Source organism: Corvus kubaryi, unplaced genomic scaffold (assembly GCF_017639235.1).
Source record: "Corvus kubaryi isolate FWS band 111438036 unplaced genomic scaffold, C.kubaryi_AGA036_p1.0 37249, whole genome shotgun sequence".
Lineage (NCBI taxonomy): Eukaryota > Metazoa > Chordata > Aves > Passeriformes > Corvidae > Corvus > Corvus kubaryi.
In genome coordinates, this window is record NW_024581072.1 from 5,022,827 (window position 1) to 5,040,167 (window position 17,341).

At 38.2% G+C, this 17,341-nt stretch overlaps 1 protein-coding gene across 2 annotated transcripts in view; it reads left to right on the top strand.

Moving 5' to 3' along the window:
* LOC121662412 (leucyl and cystinyl aminopeptidase) overlaps positions 1–17,341 on the top strand; it is a 54,972-nt gene that overhangs the window by 24,284 nt on the left and 13,347 nt on the right. For both annotated transcript variants that reach the window (XM_042023532.1, XM_042023531.1), the window contains 7 exons: positions 1,782–1,920; positions 4,597–4,728; positions 7,433–7,553; positions 8,213–8,367; positions 8,680–8,793; positions 10,901–11,032; positions 14,198–14,329. In XM_042023532.1, the coding sequence (XP_041879466.1) occupies positions 1,782–1,920; positions 4,597–4,728; positions 7,433–7,553; positions 8,213–8,367; positions 8,680–8,793; positions 10,901–11,032; positions 14,198–14,329 (925 nt within the window). The remainder of the gene's footprint in view (positions 1–1,781; positions 1,921–4,596; positions 4,729–7,432; positions 7,554–8,212; positions 8,368–8,679; positions 8,794–10,900; positions 11,033–14,197; positions 14,330–17,341) is intronic.

The window sequence follows — 17,341 nt, forward strand, 5'->3', positions numbered from 1 at the left end:
AACCCCCCCTTAGTGTGCGTTATGCTGGTCACATGCTTAAGAGTGTTCATGCCTTTGTGGGCAAGTAACTGTCCATGCAGGTCTTCTAGAAACAGTGTGGTGCGATAAACAAGAGACAGGAAAAGCTGTGCAGGTCAGCTAAGCAACTTACTGCAAACATTAAAGACTTTTCATTCCCATGAAGTAAGTGGGTGTAAGATTCCAGTAAGTGTAGAAGGCAAAAATCACTTAAATGATTGAAACTCAGTGGGTTTTTTCATATTTTGATGTAGCTGCAGTTTTCTTTTCTTTTTGTATTTACTGTAGTAGAAAGCGAACACATAATTGCTCACAGAGAAAAAATACAATCTGTGAGTAATTTTTTGAATTTTTGTCCCCCTTCAGTCCAGTGCTAACTGCTTTTGTTCAGGAACAGGATGTAGCACATGTTTAAACCTGCATGTTTTTCAGTAAACCCTTTTCAGATAACTCTTCAGTGATATCATAACTTCCATTGTCTTGCCCGCTTCTTCTTTTTGCAGGTGCATTGTCTCTGTGTGCCTGTTGTCTGTAGTTTTACAAATGTAGACTGCTCTGATAATCTCTGCCGTTACTGTATTTTCTGTATAAAACTCAAACTATCAAGCTGATTTTGCAAGAAAATATATTTAGTTTAGTTTTACTTTCTTTTGAATATTTTTATATTGTCACAAAAATACAAAAATTACCAAATCGCAAAATAACTCGCTTAACTTGTTGCCAAAAGCAAAATAAAGAAATAAATTGGACCTTATTTATATTTTTATGCAGAATGGTTCTTTATTCTTTGTTTTTCTTCTGCACAATCGTGGGGTGAAACTGTATTAATTTGTCAGGAGGAAGAAAAGAGTAAGAAATTGAAAGCAGGCATGCAGTTTAATCTTATGAATTGTCAGCAGTGTGCCTTCTCATAAAAGCTGTATATCCAAAAATACAGTGGAATGATGATGCAAAACAAACAAACCCCCCAAACACTTGCAGGTAGCTTGGCAGTATGTTAAAAAAACCCAGCAAGATAAAAAAGCAATGTGGAGCATCTTCTCTGTTTAGCTTCAGTAAATACTTCAATTAATAAACTTGTTGTACTCTGTGTTGTCTTGTGGGTGCAAAAGTCAGAGATGCTCTCCACCAAAAGCTGTAAATGCCACAGCTAGTTAGTATAAAAATAGTGGGGAAGGAACGTAGACTCCTGAGAAGTCTTCTTGTGATATGAATAGCTGTTGGATTAGAGACAAGACAGTACATGAACTTGGACAGAATCCATCTACTAGCCAGCACAGGGAGCAGGCATACAGTTAGCTGAACTGTGGGAGCATCTGCAGGAAATAGCCTGGCAATTAGATGAAAAACCTTCCTTGCAGTCCTGTCTTCTGCAGATGTTTCCAAACTCTTATTTAGTAGGCATGCTCACTAACTTAATTTTTCAATCTTCTTTTTGTTCCCTCTCTCTGGAAACAGGCTGGCTTATATTTTGGTGGTTGCTTTGTAATTGTGTTATTCTAAGTGCATTCTTCTTTGTTCAGAAAGCAAAAAATAGCCAAGAAGATTACTCCTCAAATAAGTAGGTTTTTCAGCTTTAAAGAAAAAAATTGTTAATGCAACATTTATTCTGGCTGGTCCAGCCTTGTCATCTACTATTCAAAAAGCTGTTCCCATAACAAGCTCTTAGAAGTTTTGGGAAGGAAGTGACTGTTCTATCATAAATAAACTGACATTTATGCTTTTAATATTCTTGCTTTGCTCTTCTCCACTCTTCCCATTAGGTGGTTTGCAGCAACTCAGTTTGAACCTCTGGCAGCAAGGTCTGCTTTTCCATGCTTTGATGAACCATCATTTAAAGCTACTTTTTTAATCAAGATCAAGAGAGATGAGAAACTTTCCGCTCTGTCAAATATGCCAAAGGTACCTACTTTTGTAGGGGAATTTTAGTAGAGCTGCTGCCTAGGTAATCTGTTTCAGTGTTTTGGATTGTGTTTTTATTGCATTAATGTCCAGGGGATTTACCTGAGTGGATAAGCTATAAACTATATGACTTTATAATAAAACAACTGTTCTGTTCTCAAAGACTTGAACTTGGTAGAGAGAACACCTGTTCAGTGCATTGCACAGTGAAGGATGTTACTGACAATTGAATGACTGAAGGATTCGTGTTGAAATTAAATGAACTGTTATTTTGCAGAGGTTTTGTTGTTGGTGACATTGGTCTCAACAGCCCTTGAGATTTGCTTTTGAGTTTTCTCTGTTTGCTTCTACTGCACATGTGCAGAGTACTGGAGAACCTTTAGCAGCTGATTGTGTAACTAGCACCAGTCTATGTGAAAGATACACCTGATCTTGAAGGATGTGCTTCTGTCCCTAAATGAGGGGAAGTAGGGTATGAATACAGACAGAGTCAGCGCCAGAATGTGAATGAGGGATCTGAAATTCCTTCAGCTAGAATTTTCAGACAGAATCTTGTAAGAGCATATCTGAATTTTCTGGTGATGTTTTATGCTGTTATGCCTTTGGACAAACCTTTATGGAAGCCTAATGCATTTAGCAAGACTAACATTACCTAGTCTGTGTCAGAACTAGATATTCTCTCATCAAAACCTCAATGCCATTTATTAACCAGCAGAAACTCAATGCTGACATTGGTCTAATCAGTAATGAGAATATTACACCTTTGGTGTTGCTGGTACATTTATGAACACTGTGCAGCTTAGGTTCCAGAAAGTTGTCTGAAGTTCAGGTGCTGATGCAGATACCTTGTTTTTGAAAACCAAGCTAGTAATTGCAACCTTATGAAATAGTATCTTTTTCACTGTGTATTAACATTTGTATTCCTGGATTCGTAGTGATTCTTAACAATTACAAGAAGAAACAGACTCTGGTGAACCACTCTTCTATTTTATATAAACAAGAAAGGATGCTCACTCACTCTGCTCTGCTAGGAGCTGGACAAGTGGCTAAGGCATCTTTCAACAGCTTCCATAGTTCTTCATGTACAGAATGTAAATGATGGTTTAGCACTGCTGCATACACCGACAATTAGCTGTTGGTGACAGTAGGGTACTAATAATGCCAAAGTTGTGGGTTAGCGCCCCATATGGGCCATTCGCTTGGACTTGGACTCCATGATACTTGTAGGTTCCTTCTAACTCAGAATATTTTGTGATGTGTGCAGCAGACATTGCTGAAATAATCACCTATACCTACATGAGCAAGAGATCTCAGAAGTAGGCCTTGTCAGCTGGCATGTACATCACTAACTTGGCAATATATAGTATCTGACATGGATTAAGGCTAGAAATGAACTGTGTATTTTGGGCTTGTGGAGCTGCCTTTTGTGGTTTTGTTTGTTCTGGGTTTTGTTGGGTTTTTTTTAATGAAGAGAACTGATTTTTGAGCCAGTTTATCTGCAGCAGATTTTCTTAAGTAGGCTGTCACTGCCTTATGACACCAAAACTGTAATAAAGGCAGAAATCTATTAATGCAGTGGAGGAATTCAAAGATGGCATTCTGCTCACATACAATGGTCAGGTTAAATGATTATATTGGTTATATCTTCAGGTTTAAAAATCCATTTCTCTTTGAGGCTGACAGATAAATTTTTGGTGACAGTCAAATGTGAAAACATTGTTTCATTTCAAATGATCTTGTCTAAAACTAAGGTTATTGTTGCTGGTTCTTAAATGTTTGTGGGTTCCAAAAACAAAATCATATATGAAGTTTCAGAATTTATGAACTGCCATCTCTGTCTCCAAACCTTTAGTATTCTGCATTACAGTGGTTTTAAACATTTTGCTTTATTCTTTTTGTATTTTATGCAAGTAAAAGAATACATAGAAAAGTACTTCAAGGCATATAGCATGCTTTTCTAGGACTAGTATTAAAGAAAACTGCACAAAAAGTAAGTTGAGATACAGCACGGTATCTTACTTCTGTATGGTATCTTACTGTGTGCTCAGAAGACCGGGCAGACAGTTACTGTTGCCAGTGTGTGTTTAAGTTGGGCATGTTTTTGCTTTGAAGTTACTGAGAGACCTTAGGTTTTCCTCAGTTTTTAAAATGCATTCTCTCTTGATTTGTAAAAGTGCATCTGAGGAATATTTTGTTCTGTTTTAAAATAGTATGTATGTCTGGTTACTTAGTTTTGCTGAGACTTATGGGAAGAGACAAATATTTAACTCACGTAATAACAGTATTTTTAGAAGAATATGCTGAACTGTGTCTCTGGTCTAGCCTAATGCTCCCCTGAATTAATGCTAATGAATATGTTGACTTTGGATTATACTGGGACTTCAAATGCAAACCAAATTAGATTGGTTTCTCAAACAGCGTAATTGTTTGGTAATACTACATAATAAAACTTGACAAATAATTTTTGTGTATATAAGCGTAAATGTTTTGTGTCTTGTTAAGTTTGTTACATTGTTGTAATTATCATCAATCCCACTGAAATATAACAAAAATATAAAGATATTATGTAAGCTTGCCTATAAACTGTTCCTAGCATGAAATAATCCTTTAACATTGATTTATCTTATGTCTTAGTGTTCTTCTGTCTGTATTAATAATATTTAATTTCCCCTGCAGAAAGCCACCACGCCTGTGACGAATGGAGTTGTTCAGGATGAGTTTTTTGTCAGTTTGAAGATGAGCACATATCTAGTAGCTTTTGTTGTTGCAGACTTGAAAAACATTAGCAGGGAAACTAATGGGACTCTGGTATGTGTTTGTTTCACTTCAAGTTGTGCTTCACTCTTCCCCAGCCAACCAGGCTATTAAACAAAACAAAAAGATCCTCAAACCAACAAGCAAACTCTGTCTCTTTTAAATTTATTTATCTTCTTGGTTTTATTATACTCATCATAGGTAGGGGACAAAAGCCATATGCTATAAATTGGACTGAGTTCACAGCTGATACCGGACTGAATATACTTTTACAGCAAGGGATTCTGCATCAGGTCTTGTTAACAATGGAAATTTGCAAAATGTAAAATTCCTAAGAGATTTCAGAGCTGGAAGCTTTCAACTCTTCTTTTCACTGCTTCATCTGTGAACAGTAATGTCATGCAAACCAGGAGTTCTTCTGAGGATGTAAAGAAACGTGACAATTTTCCAGGAACACCTACACATGGTTTCAAGCAGTGCCGCGAAAATTTTCTGTACCTGCAAAGATAACATATCTAACAAACCCAGGCCCTACAGTAAAGCAAATTTAGGCTGACTTTAAATCTGCATGTAGTCACTTAAATACAATTATTTAATTGTGGAGTTTTTATTTTTCCAAAGGTTCCAAACTTCAGACAGTTGGTCCTGCTTGAGCTTTGTCCTTTGCAAGGGATTGGCCTGTTTCTACTGATGCCTTGATGGGGCTACCTAAAAACAGAGGCTAGACAAAACTAATAGAATAAAAGCAGGTATATTTATTGTGAAGGACCTTCAGGTGCACTTAGGGCAGTCAAAGCCCTCAGGGGGTACACCCAAAATGGATGACCAGGTTACAAATTTTCATACTTTTATAAGTTTGGTCCATTTGCATATTGGGGGTTAATTCTCCAATTACAGCTTCATGTAATGAAGTAATTTACTCCAAGTTCGTCCCCCTCCCCCCTTTTGTTTACATTTCCCGGGGCCTGAGACCTTAAGGTATCCTTGAGTTTCAGGCCTAGAGAGGGATTGTTTTGACTGACCAAGATGGGATAACAGTAGCTAAGACCCTATATGGAGTTTTGGAGTTACACACTAAAGCATTGCAGAATTACAAATACATGAAAAACATAAAAGTTAAAATTCTAAGGCATCACTACAATGTGTGTTGTTAGAGTAGCTAAAGAATAAACATGGTAATATTAGGAGATGCTCCTTAATCTTATTTTAGAAAGTGCAGAAGTTTCATATGAGAAATGACTTTCATGACTCTTTAGCAGAAACTGCCCCTTTGTGGTGAAATGTCAGAAGTGTCTACCTAAAAAAAGTCAGAGGGAATAGTGCTAGTAACACTGTAGAAGGAGAAGCCCTCTCTTTAATCCAATATATACAAGTAAAGGTACTACATGGCTTTAATTCTGATCTAGACAAGTATTTCTAATGAAAGCTGATTGAATAGAACAGATTGTTGCACGTTTTTTTTTTGGCGTGTGGCTGCTGTTCAGGTCTGTATTTGAACTGTACTCTGGTAAAACCATACAGTCAGTTCATTGAGGCAGAAAACTTTTTAACTTAATAGAATAGTTCTTACTCCTCTTTAATTTATTATTTTCAATTTATTTTTGTTTAAATTTATTAGTATTTTAATCTTATTAAGAGTAGTTGCTAGCTTGAAGGGAGAAACCATAAGAATACCAAGTAAGGCCAGAGTTTTAGTAGGTCTAAGGTAGTCTCAGCAGTGTATAGTAGGCCAAGGAAGTCCGTAAGAAGGAAGCATACATTTCCCAGGAAATACATACTTAGAATGCTTCCAGCAATTTGTGGCTGGGAGATTCAAAGAATTTGAGCTTCACACGGAATAAATTTATTGTCATGAATGCTTTAAGATAACTTACAGCTGAAGTAAAGTTCCTTCTTGTTCATAATCCAATGAAATTTTTCTCAACACCAGACAACCCTGGGAGGCTCTTATATTTTGTTTTTGAGCTTAAAATTTGCAGCTAATAATACTTTCGTACTCCAGGAACTCTAGACTAGATTCTTATTTATATGTGCTTCATTCAAACTCAAAAATTAAAAGGTGCCCTTTTCCATCTGTTTGAAATGTCATTTGTTTAACTAATTTATAAGCACAGTAAGAGGGACTTCTTTTTTATAGAACTGGATAATGGTTCTCCATGCATTTCTGTGTTTGTGTAGGAAAGGGTGTCCTAAATGTGAATCTACCTGTAACCTAATTGAAGTTGTTTTCTTGATACAGACAATTCAATGCGAAAAGAGGGAGATTCTAACCTCTCAATTTTTATAAATGCTTCTTACATTGTGTCTAACATGGCCATACCTTAGATGGGGATGAGCTTTGCGCCAATTACTATGTTTAGAGAGAATTTCTTGCAGATTATACTACTGCCATCATACCATACATGCTACCATAGCCTAAAGATCAGTTGAGCTGTGCAGGGAGGGTCACTTAATAACTCATGAGGGATTTTTAAATTCCTCACGTTGACCCTTCTTGAACAGACTCCTTAAAGTTGTCAGCCTTGAATTGTTCTTGCATACACACAGGCCAGTGTCCCTGTATTTTGACTAGTTTATAAGCTCTAGTAAGAAAAATCAGCTGTTTATGAGAGGCTTCATTACTGCTATTTGTAATTTGTGTATGTACTTGCAAAAATGTGTCTTACCTGTTTCAAGAACTCCTGCCAGCTTCTCCTGCAATTCTAAATCTTTTGTAGCTATAAGTTTCAAAATATTTTCTCTTCTCTGTTTGGACTAGGTATCTGTCCATGCCATACCTCAGCATGTAAACCAAGTTGGGTATGCCCTAGACACAGCAGTGAAGCTTCTGGAATTTTACCAAAAATACTTCCTAATGAAATACCCTCTTGAAAAATTAGGTAAGTTCTTTAGGACTTAAAAAAAAAAAAAAAAAAAAAAAACCAGAAGAAGCCCTGATCTGAAAAATGCATGGGAATTTTCATTTTTAAAAAAAGTATTATTACAATTATTAAATTACTAAATAATTTTAAAAACTAATTACATGTTTGGCTGAGTGCAAGTATTAAGTGAGTCCCAAGCTGGGAAGTTTTTGTGAGCTTTTGGAACCAGATTGCTTATATTTTTACATAAATAACACTAAAGAAATTCTTCTGTGTACATTTAACTTTGTAATGTGGAAATTCTCGGTCTGTGAATCATGTTCACAACTGCAAAATCTGCAGCCTGACTCCTTTGCATGCATTACTTTGACTGGAAAGATAGTGAAATGCAGTCTCTTCTAAGACACTACTTTTCAGTAGTGTCCATTTCAGGCCATCTCATTTCCATGTTACTTTTGTTCATGCAGAATCTATAGGCAGGGTCTCTTTAAGTTGTTTGTGCTAGAGAAACATGGTTATAAATCTGTGGGGCTTCTGTATGTGAGATTTGAATGTATGTCCATACCACAGAGTTTAAATTAAGAATTTTTTAGTGATTATGTAATATAATAGGTAGGCTTGAAAGACAGGATTGCTTTAACTAGCTATTTTCAAAGCTTTTTTCAAATCTTTTCCAGATCTGGTAGCAATTCCTGATTTTCAGTCTGGTGCAATGGAAAACTGGGGCTTGATCACCTTCCGAGAAACCACACTCTTATTTGACAATAATACTTCTTCAGCAAAGGATAAAAAGCTAGTAACTGCAGTGATAGCACATGAGCTTGCCCATCAGGTACTAGTCTGGGGAGATTATTGTTTTCTTTTTTCATTTGTTTGTTTTTAAGTGCAATTCTGTCCTTGAATTCACCCTTCCCCTCACTGTGACTGGGTTGTGCGTTGTATCTGTTCAGAAAACCTGCGGGTTTCTACAGCACAGCAGGCAGACTGCAACTCTCATGACATACTTAAGGAGTTGTTCCTGCAAAGGCTTTACTGTGGTTTTGACTGAACTTCATTTTACCACAAGATAAGGCAGGCAATGAATGGAGCACTTCTCATTTGATTTTAATTCTAAGAAAATAATCATGTTTTTGGTCTTCCATAGTGGTTTGGCAATCTAGTAACTATGGAATGGTGGAATGATCTCTGGCTGAATGAGGGATTTGCTACTTTTATGGAATACTTTGCCATGGAGGAGGTTTTTCCAGAATTACATTCAGTAAGTAATTTCTGTAATTACACTTATGTATCTTCACTATAACCTGTTTTTAATGCTGCCCATAAATGATTGATACTTACAAACTGATACTGAAATTCTGGGCACCACTGAGATCATGCTACATCTCCACTTTGGCATTTTATTATATCGGAAGTGGTTTTGAGAATGGTACATTGTTTTTGTGAGTTTTAAATTTTCTTTTGTTTTATTTTGGTACTAATCTACATGCAGTCTACTGTGTTTTGTGAAGGTTAAAGTATTCTGTGAAAAATAGCAGGTGTTAAAACATGCAGATGTTTATATATCACATTATAACTTAAAATTTTTGTAGAACAAGTCCAGACATGTTGTTAAACAAGTTTGTCTACTTCTACTTTTCGTAATAGACCTAGGAGCTCTAGGTTATTAAGTATGCCGGAGGTTAACTCCTGTCTTTCCATCACTGTGGTACTTGATTGTGTCTGTATCAGTCTGGGTTTCACAGATCAGCAGACCTGGCAGAAAAGTATCAAATGGTCCCCCACAAAGGATTCTGATAGCATTGAGTTACACTTAGTAGTACAAAGCACTGCTCCCACAGGCACTTCCATTTACATGTATGGCTGAAGGATAGAATCTTTTTGATATAATAATGTAGTGATTATTTACAAACTCATTCAGGTACTGAGTGACCTAGCTTTTCAGACTCTGGAAAACATGATGGATTCAAATTTGATCTCTCTTCTCCAAGGAAAGGATATCAGCTACTGTATAAACCTTTCTGGTCACTGAGAATGACAGGCAGACAAATATGGATTAGTGGAATTAAATGTAGAGGGTAGTGGAGAGACTAATTTTGCATTCTGGATAAAGATATCTCCAAGGAGAGGACATACCTGAGCCCTGAAATCAACTTCTTGGAGTGTTTATGTGATTTGCATTAGTCATGGGATTTAACACCTGATTAGTACAGACTGTTTCCTGCCTGATAGTGTTCTCAGCATTCTGGAGAAGTGTTAGTTTTGCATTCTTAAGTCACTCTTATTACTATTAAGAAATTTGAGTTGCTAACCTGGTCCAGTAGAATTCTTTCTCAGCACTGGATGTTTCAAAACTTTTCCATTTGGCCTAGCTTGGTTGTTCAGTTGGATTGTCACTGACAATATGTAGCTGTTCTGCTTGTTGGGTGTGTATGTGCTGAGGGCAGGACACAAAGGTAGTGTCCGGTTTTAACAAGGACACATCTAACATATGTGTGCTTCATTCCAAAAGGTGTCTGACAAGCTGCCTTGACCAATATCTTATTTCATCATTTGATGGTGCCAGAATGTGTTTTGGTAAAAGATATCACCTAGAACTTCTCCATTCAGGAAGAATAACCTTAATATTTTTAACAGTTATTTTTATTGTATTTCACAGAGGGTTTCTGTGGGTTTTTTTTTGTTTGTTGGCGGGGGGAAGGGTAGGGGTGGTGTGGTTTTGTTTGTTAGTTTGTGGGGGGTTTTTTGTTGGTGGTGGTGGGTTTTTTTTTGTTTTTTAACTCTCTACTGTATAGAGAATTGTTTGCTTGCCATGATGAAATGAAATGGACAAATACCAGTATGATCAGCTTCTTTTCAGTGCTTGGGGTTTTCTTGTTCTGGTACCAACGTATTAAATATCCTCATTCTAAAAGAAAAGAAGTAAGAGCCTTTGGTAATAACTAGATAAGGTGCTGTTTACATTCTCACAAATATCACTGTAGTGAATAATTTCCCTAGGCTTCATGCTTAAAGCACATGAAAGTCATATTCTTGTATTCCCTGCCTACTGTAAATGAAGTGAAAGCATTAGTGAGATAAATGTGAAATTAAACACACACTTATTTAGAAGGTGCTCTTTTTTTTCATCTAGTGCCAATGACACACTTGCCAGAGACAGGGGCTTAAGGGTCTTTATAATGATGCAAACTCAAAAGTGAGATTCCACTGCTAAAATGTGGCAGGGAAGTAGTAGCTTTTATAAGTGCTACCCTGAAAGTTCTTTTGCTGCCTAGACCAATGGAGGAGCAAAGCAGAGACAGCTTCTACTTTTCTGCTTAACAGGTATGTTTCAGCTTCCTAAACAGTTAAAAATGTTTCTCTTCCAGGATGAAGATTTCCTTAATTTAATTTTCAAGGCTATGATGAAGGATTCCTTGAATTCTTCACATCCAGTCTCTTCTGCTGTTCAGTCTTCAGAGCAAATTGAAGAAATGTTTGATGCTCTTTCTTATATCAAGGTAACTAAAAATATTTCAAAATACTTGGGAAGTGATACATTAGCTATTGAAAATATTAGTGTGAAATCACAAGTGAATAGGCACATATTGACAAGTCTTTGGAGGTTATTTACACCCAACTCAAACAATGCAGGATTTCTCAATAATGTTTTCAAACATTTACATAGCATTTAATTAGGAAAATATTATGTATATGTATTTGTGACCTTACTTACCATCTTGTTGAATGCTTGAGCACAAAGTATAATACTCATGAAGATGTAGCAGGGGGACTAACAGTGTCCGTGCTCTGCTCTGTGGGGTCCTGCATGCCCCCACAGACTCACGGGTGGGTTCAGTATTATTGTTGGTAGCAGAGAGTCGAGAAGGGCGTTTGCGTGTGTTCTGGCAGGAGCATTTATTGCTGCTACACTGTCAAAAGTTGCAGAGGCAAATACCAACATGATCCTGAAACTCAAGAGTTTTATCCAGGGGCGGGGAAAAGGCAGGACTAGGGAACGGGGACCAATAGGGAAGCTCTGGGGGAGTGATGAGGGATAGAGGCTGACAGCCAACCGGGGAATCCAAACTGGGATAGATTAACAGAACACTGCATCCTGGGAGAAGCCTTTCTGGTCACCCTAACATAAAGTGATTCTTGTGGTACTAGGAACTTGTCTTACTGAAAACTCTCTGTGCCTTGTAATGTATTTCACCAGCCACCCCAGGGCACCAGTAGGTGAAGTAACATATCCAAGGCATATCATTCCTCCTCTGATAGTAGACAGTATCAAGTGATTAAAAAAAGAGTAAGAACAAAACATTGAAGTAATCACTCAATTTTATACTCATCCTGGTTAAAAAAAAATCCAGTATTTTAGAGATATCCTGAACTGGAAGCTTGCTTCTAAATGTAAATTATTTTACTGAATATCCTGGTTCTCTGAAACTTGAGTATTCCTAATGTCTAGTGAGAGTTGTGTGTGAGGCTTATGTTATTAAAGGTTCTCAGTGCCTTGCTTAAAAATGCATGGGAGAAGAAATACCTGTATTTGCAAAATTTTTATTTACATTGTCTCAGCTTTAGATACCAGATTTTGGTAGTGTTGGAGGAAGACCTTTCGTTTGCTTATTTTGGATTAGCTGACATTTTTTTTCATTGTTGTCTTGTACTTTCATCTAGTTAGAAATCATGGGGACAGCTATTTTTTGCTAGAAAATAATTAAATACTACATCTTCCTCTGCTCAGTGGAATGCCATGCCCATGACAGTTTTGGTTTGTTTCCTCTGATGTCTTTGTGCACGTCTCAGCTGGTCAACTCATGTTGTCTGGCATCCTTGAATAGTCTGAGATGCCAAATAGACCAAGGGTAGTGATGTGCTTCCATTTATTTTGGACTCTGTTTTCTCAACTGCAAGAACAGAGACGCGTGATTTTCAGGTTACCTTGGTTGCAAAATTAATTTGGATTCTCTCCTTTTATTGAAAGGCATGGCTGTTGTTTCATGCTTCAGAGGTGTTGTCTTGAGTAATTCCCTTTTTGGTGAGCTTTTGGAAGCTATGCATTGGGCACAATCATGTCTGTAGCCAACTATAATGATACAAATTCTGTCAGTCTTTGATTGAAACTTCTCTCTATAGTTTCAGTAGAAAAGTTCTATAAGTGATTGGATTGGCATTTCAGTCAATTAGTAAGTATAACATTATATTTGGAGAATGATTTTATTACTTTATTGCTACTAATAAGTATCTGCAAATTTTGAATAGAATTGTACCAACCTACACCTTTAAGAGCTGACCAAAAGAGGTTTTGCAAATTGTTAGAAATAGTGTTTTCATGGTTGCTTTCTGTATTTCAGAGGATTTCATTGCATAGCTTTTCATTCAGGCATGAAGTTTTTGTATTCCACTACTCTTGTCCCTATAGCTTAGTTAGAGTTCTTGGCGATTCAAGTGAGAAGACATTTGCAATATAGTCCCTAATAAACGAAGGGCTGTCTGTTACTGAATTGTATAACATAGTTTGTTTTGCTGTACTGCCAGCTGACACAGATTGGTAGGTGACCTCTACATTTTGCTGTCTGGAATAGAAATTATTGTACAATATTACTTTTAGTCTGACTGTTTTGCAGACTGTCAGTAAACCTAACATGCATGGGTGGGACAAGATCCACCTGCAACAACAGAGTGTATGGAAGTCTCTGACAGTAGGAAAAACAAAGTAGCAGAGCTGTAGGTTAAGTACAGATGCATACAGGAGAGGAAGTTGTGGCCAAATTATTAAAAACTGTAGTGAGGGCTATTCCTGCAGTTTGAGGTAAGCCTTCAGTTTCAGGTAAGATGTTACTCAAATTTGAAAACTTGAATTTGGAATGTGTGAGAACAATGCATTGTCTCTTTAAAGTCTCCTCCTTTACATCTTGTTTCTTTCCTAGAAATAGCATCAAAAATATAAAGTGCACCTTTAAACTATTCTTGATCTATGGCTGCTCATCTGCATTCAGTTCTACAGTACGCAAGTCATCAGGCGATTTACTTATTAGTGGCTGTGACATAGAAACATTCACAGCTCTTTTGATACTAAAATTACTCAGTTACTACTTTTTTTTTTAACAAAACGTGGCTGTATTTAAACACATCAAAATGTACTTGTTCTTCTGCAGTCAATTTCAGCCTATCAAGTGTATCTCATCTTTTTCCTGTATTTTTAGGGTTTTGATATAACTGCAAATCATATGACTGTTAAACACTGACTCACAAGTGCAGTTCTGTACCATACAGATGAGTATTGGTAATGAAAAATGGCATCCAGCAGAGACATATCAGTAAGAAGGCAATATTTTTCAGATTATGTTAATTGGAAAAAATGTCAAATTCTACTGGTCCATTTTGTAATTGTAGTTTGAGCCTTTAAAATAGATTTTTTCCAAAGCAGGTGGGAAAAATTTTCAAACTGCATTAGCCTTTTCTGTAACTGTATTTGGAGTTTGTGAAATATTAAAAGAATATTTTTTCAAGGCAACTGAGTGTAAAGGTAATTATTTGAAGAATATTATTTGGAATAAAATCTGCTAGCTTCTGAGTTATTCCTGTACTGTGAAAGAGCTATAATATGCATATGCTTTAAAAAGTGCTGTAACTTCAATTTACTGATGAATTTTCTTTTTTGTTTTTTCTCCCTAAAGGGAGCTTCACTTCTTTTGATGCTGAAGCATTATCTCACTAAGGATGTTTTCCAAGCTGGCATTGAGGTATACTTGCATAATCACAACTACAGAACTGCCCAGAGTGATGACTTGTGGGACAGCATGAATGAGGTATCCGTCTTCAACACATGGTTCTTATTTTCTTTTTTTTTCTCCATGTCTTTAAGAGTGTCGTAAGTTTTTATTTGTCTCCTTGTTTATGAAAAATATAAGATAATAGACTGCAGGTAAATACTCTGAATTTTTTGCTCATCCTATCCCAAAGTTCTCTCATACAGATAGGGAGATTCCTGAAGCTTCTAGGGCTACATTGAGTATCATCCCAAAAAAGCACTGTGAGTGGGTGTGTGCTGCCATGCATGTCCATCCAGTATGCATGTATCTTCTCTTGAATTACATGTGTTAAGACCAGAATGAAAGTAATAAAATTTAGGATAAAATTTACTTTCAAGGAATAGCTAAATCCAGCCTCTTAGAGGTCTTGGGTTACTCTCGACTAGTGCGACTTTGTTTGTGATAGCTTCTGTTTTAACAAGTGTGCTGAAATTTTAGGAAAGCAGACTGTACAGGCAGCTCTCAAATGATAAGGCAAGCATAAGGTTGTGTCTAATTTTAAAATGAGTGTGAAGGGCTCAAGAAAGCAAAGGCTTGAGCAGAAGAGAGTGAGAGCCAGAGTCAGCAAGGCTGTGGGAGTCAGAGAGGCCAGGAAAAGGAGGGTGGAGAGACACCAGGAAGGACAGAGGAAGGAATAAGGGTCCAGGGAACTACACGCCTGTTGGCCTGACCTGAGTGCCAGGGAACGTCATGGAGCAGATCATCTTTAGAACCATTACACAGCACATACAGGACAGCCAGGGAATCAGGCCCAGCCAGCACAGATTTAGGAGGGACAGGTCCTGCCTGACCAACCTGGTCGCCTTTTATGACCAGCTGACTCGCCTGGTGGATGAGGGAAAAGCTGTGGATGTTGTGTACCTGACCTTCAGCAAAGCCTTTGACACAGTCTCCCATGGCATTCTCCTGGAAAAGCTGGCAGCCCATGGCTTGGACAGGTGCATCTTTGCTGGGTTAAAAACTGCCTGCACAGCCAGGCCCAGAGAGTGGAGGTGAATGGTGTCACATCCAGCTGGGGGCTGGTCACCAGTGGTGTCCCTCAGGACAGTGGTGGTGCCAGTTCTGTTTAGTATCTTTATTGATGGTCTGGACCCAGGGATCAAGTTAATCCTCATTAAATTTTTAGAGGACACCGAGCTGGGCAGGGATGTTCACCTGCTGAAGGGCAGGAAGGCTCTGCAGAGGGATCTGGACAGGCTGGATTGATGGGCCAAGGCCAGTGGTATGAAATTCAACGAGGCAAAGTGCTGAGTCCTGCACTTGGGTCACACCAATCCCTTGTAGTGCTATAGGCTGTGGGAAGAGTGGTTGGAAGGTGGCCCAGTGAAAAAGGACCTGGGGGTGCTGGTGGACAGTGGCTGAACCAGACTGAGCCAGGAGTGTGCCCAGGTGGCCCAGAAGGCCAATGGCGTCCTGGCCTGTATCAGCAATAGAGTGGCCACCAGGACCAGGGAAGTGATTGTCCCCCCCTCAGCACTGGTGAGGCCACACCTCAAGTTCTGCGTCCAGTTCTGAGCCCCTCAGTTCAGGAAGGACATTGAGGCGCTGGAGTGTGTCCAGAGAAGGGCAACAATGCTGGTGATGGGTCTAGAGCACAAGTCCTATGAAGAGCAGCTGAGGGAGCTGGGATTGTTTGTCCTGGAGAAAAGGAGGCTCAGGGATGACCTTATCGCTCTCTGCAAAATCCCTCTAAGGAGGTTGTAGCCAGGTGGGGGCTGGCCTCTTCTCCAAGGCAACCAGCAACAGGGTGAGAGGACGTGGCCTGAAGCTGCGCTGAGGGAGGTTCAGGTTGGATATCAGGAAGAATTTTTTCGCTGAAAGGGCAGTTAAGCATGGGAACTGACTGCCCAAGGAGGTGGTGGAGTTATCCCTGGGGGTGTTCAAGAAGCAACTAGTATCTTTTAGTTGATACGATGTTCAGTTATAGGTTGGACTTGGTGATTGCAGAGGTCTTTTCCAACTTCAATGACTCTGTGATTCTATGAAGAGCTGTTGAAGGTCAGAGAGCAGGGAAGGGGTAGAGGCATAAGGATTGAAGGGAAAAAGGACACAAGGGGAAGAGAGTAGGAGAGAGTGCAGTGGAGGAAGTGCTCAAGAGGGAGTGAGTATGTGCAAGAGAGACAATGACTCTAACAAGCAAGAGCTGCTGAGTACCTCAGGGAGTGCCAAGGTAGTTGTATAAAGGAAAGGAACAGATTTCCCAATGTTTGTGTATATTGCATAGTATATATTAAAGTCTGAAATACATGTGAGGTTCCCTCACAGAAGCCGAGTTCTAGGCAGGGTACTGACTTAATATTTAATTTTGGTTCTTGGCATCTACCTTATGATACTCAAATTTCTGAAGAACAGGAGTCAGCTGTCACAGGTGGCTGTAAATTTGCCTGTTTAGTTATAACGTAGTCACTAGTTGGCCCATTAGTGATTGACTGTTGCCGATAGCAGTCTGTGACTCTTGTGACAGAGAATTCTTCTTGTGGAAAAGTGACTTTTATAACGCCAAAGAGACTTTCCTCAACCTTTCACAAATGCCTCACATTTAATTAATGTGAGAGCTTAACTAACTAGGTGCAGGATTTAACTATTACCACAATACAGGAAAAGAGTAATCCTCAAAACTTTAGACTACTTGCTTTGTCTGTCTCTGGCTCAGAGTAGCTGTTGTCATTGTTGTTTATTATTATTATTATTATTATTATTATTACCCTACTCTTTGCTTTACCTTTTCTGCAAACTCAGCAGACCCCTTTCTCCAGTTGTTTGGAACCTTAGTTATCATCTTGTAAGAGTCAAAAAGTAATGGTTTCCAACTCTGGGATTGCTTCACCTGCTTGTATTACTCTTGCTAAATAAATCCCATCCAACAAACTTAGTAACATCTAGTCTGAAAACTCACTGTGGTTTCCTTTTTTATTGATAAACAACCCTTTGTATTTTGTGCTAATTTAATAGTTACCAAATTTCTGCTGACATTAGGTATTTAACAACTGTCTGACTGAAGTTACCCTT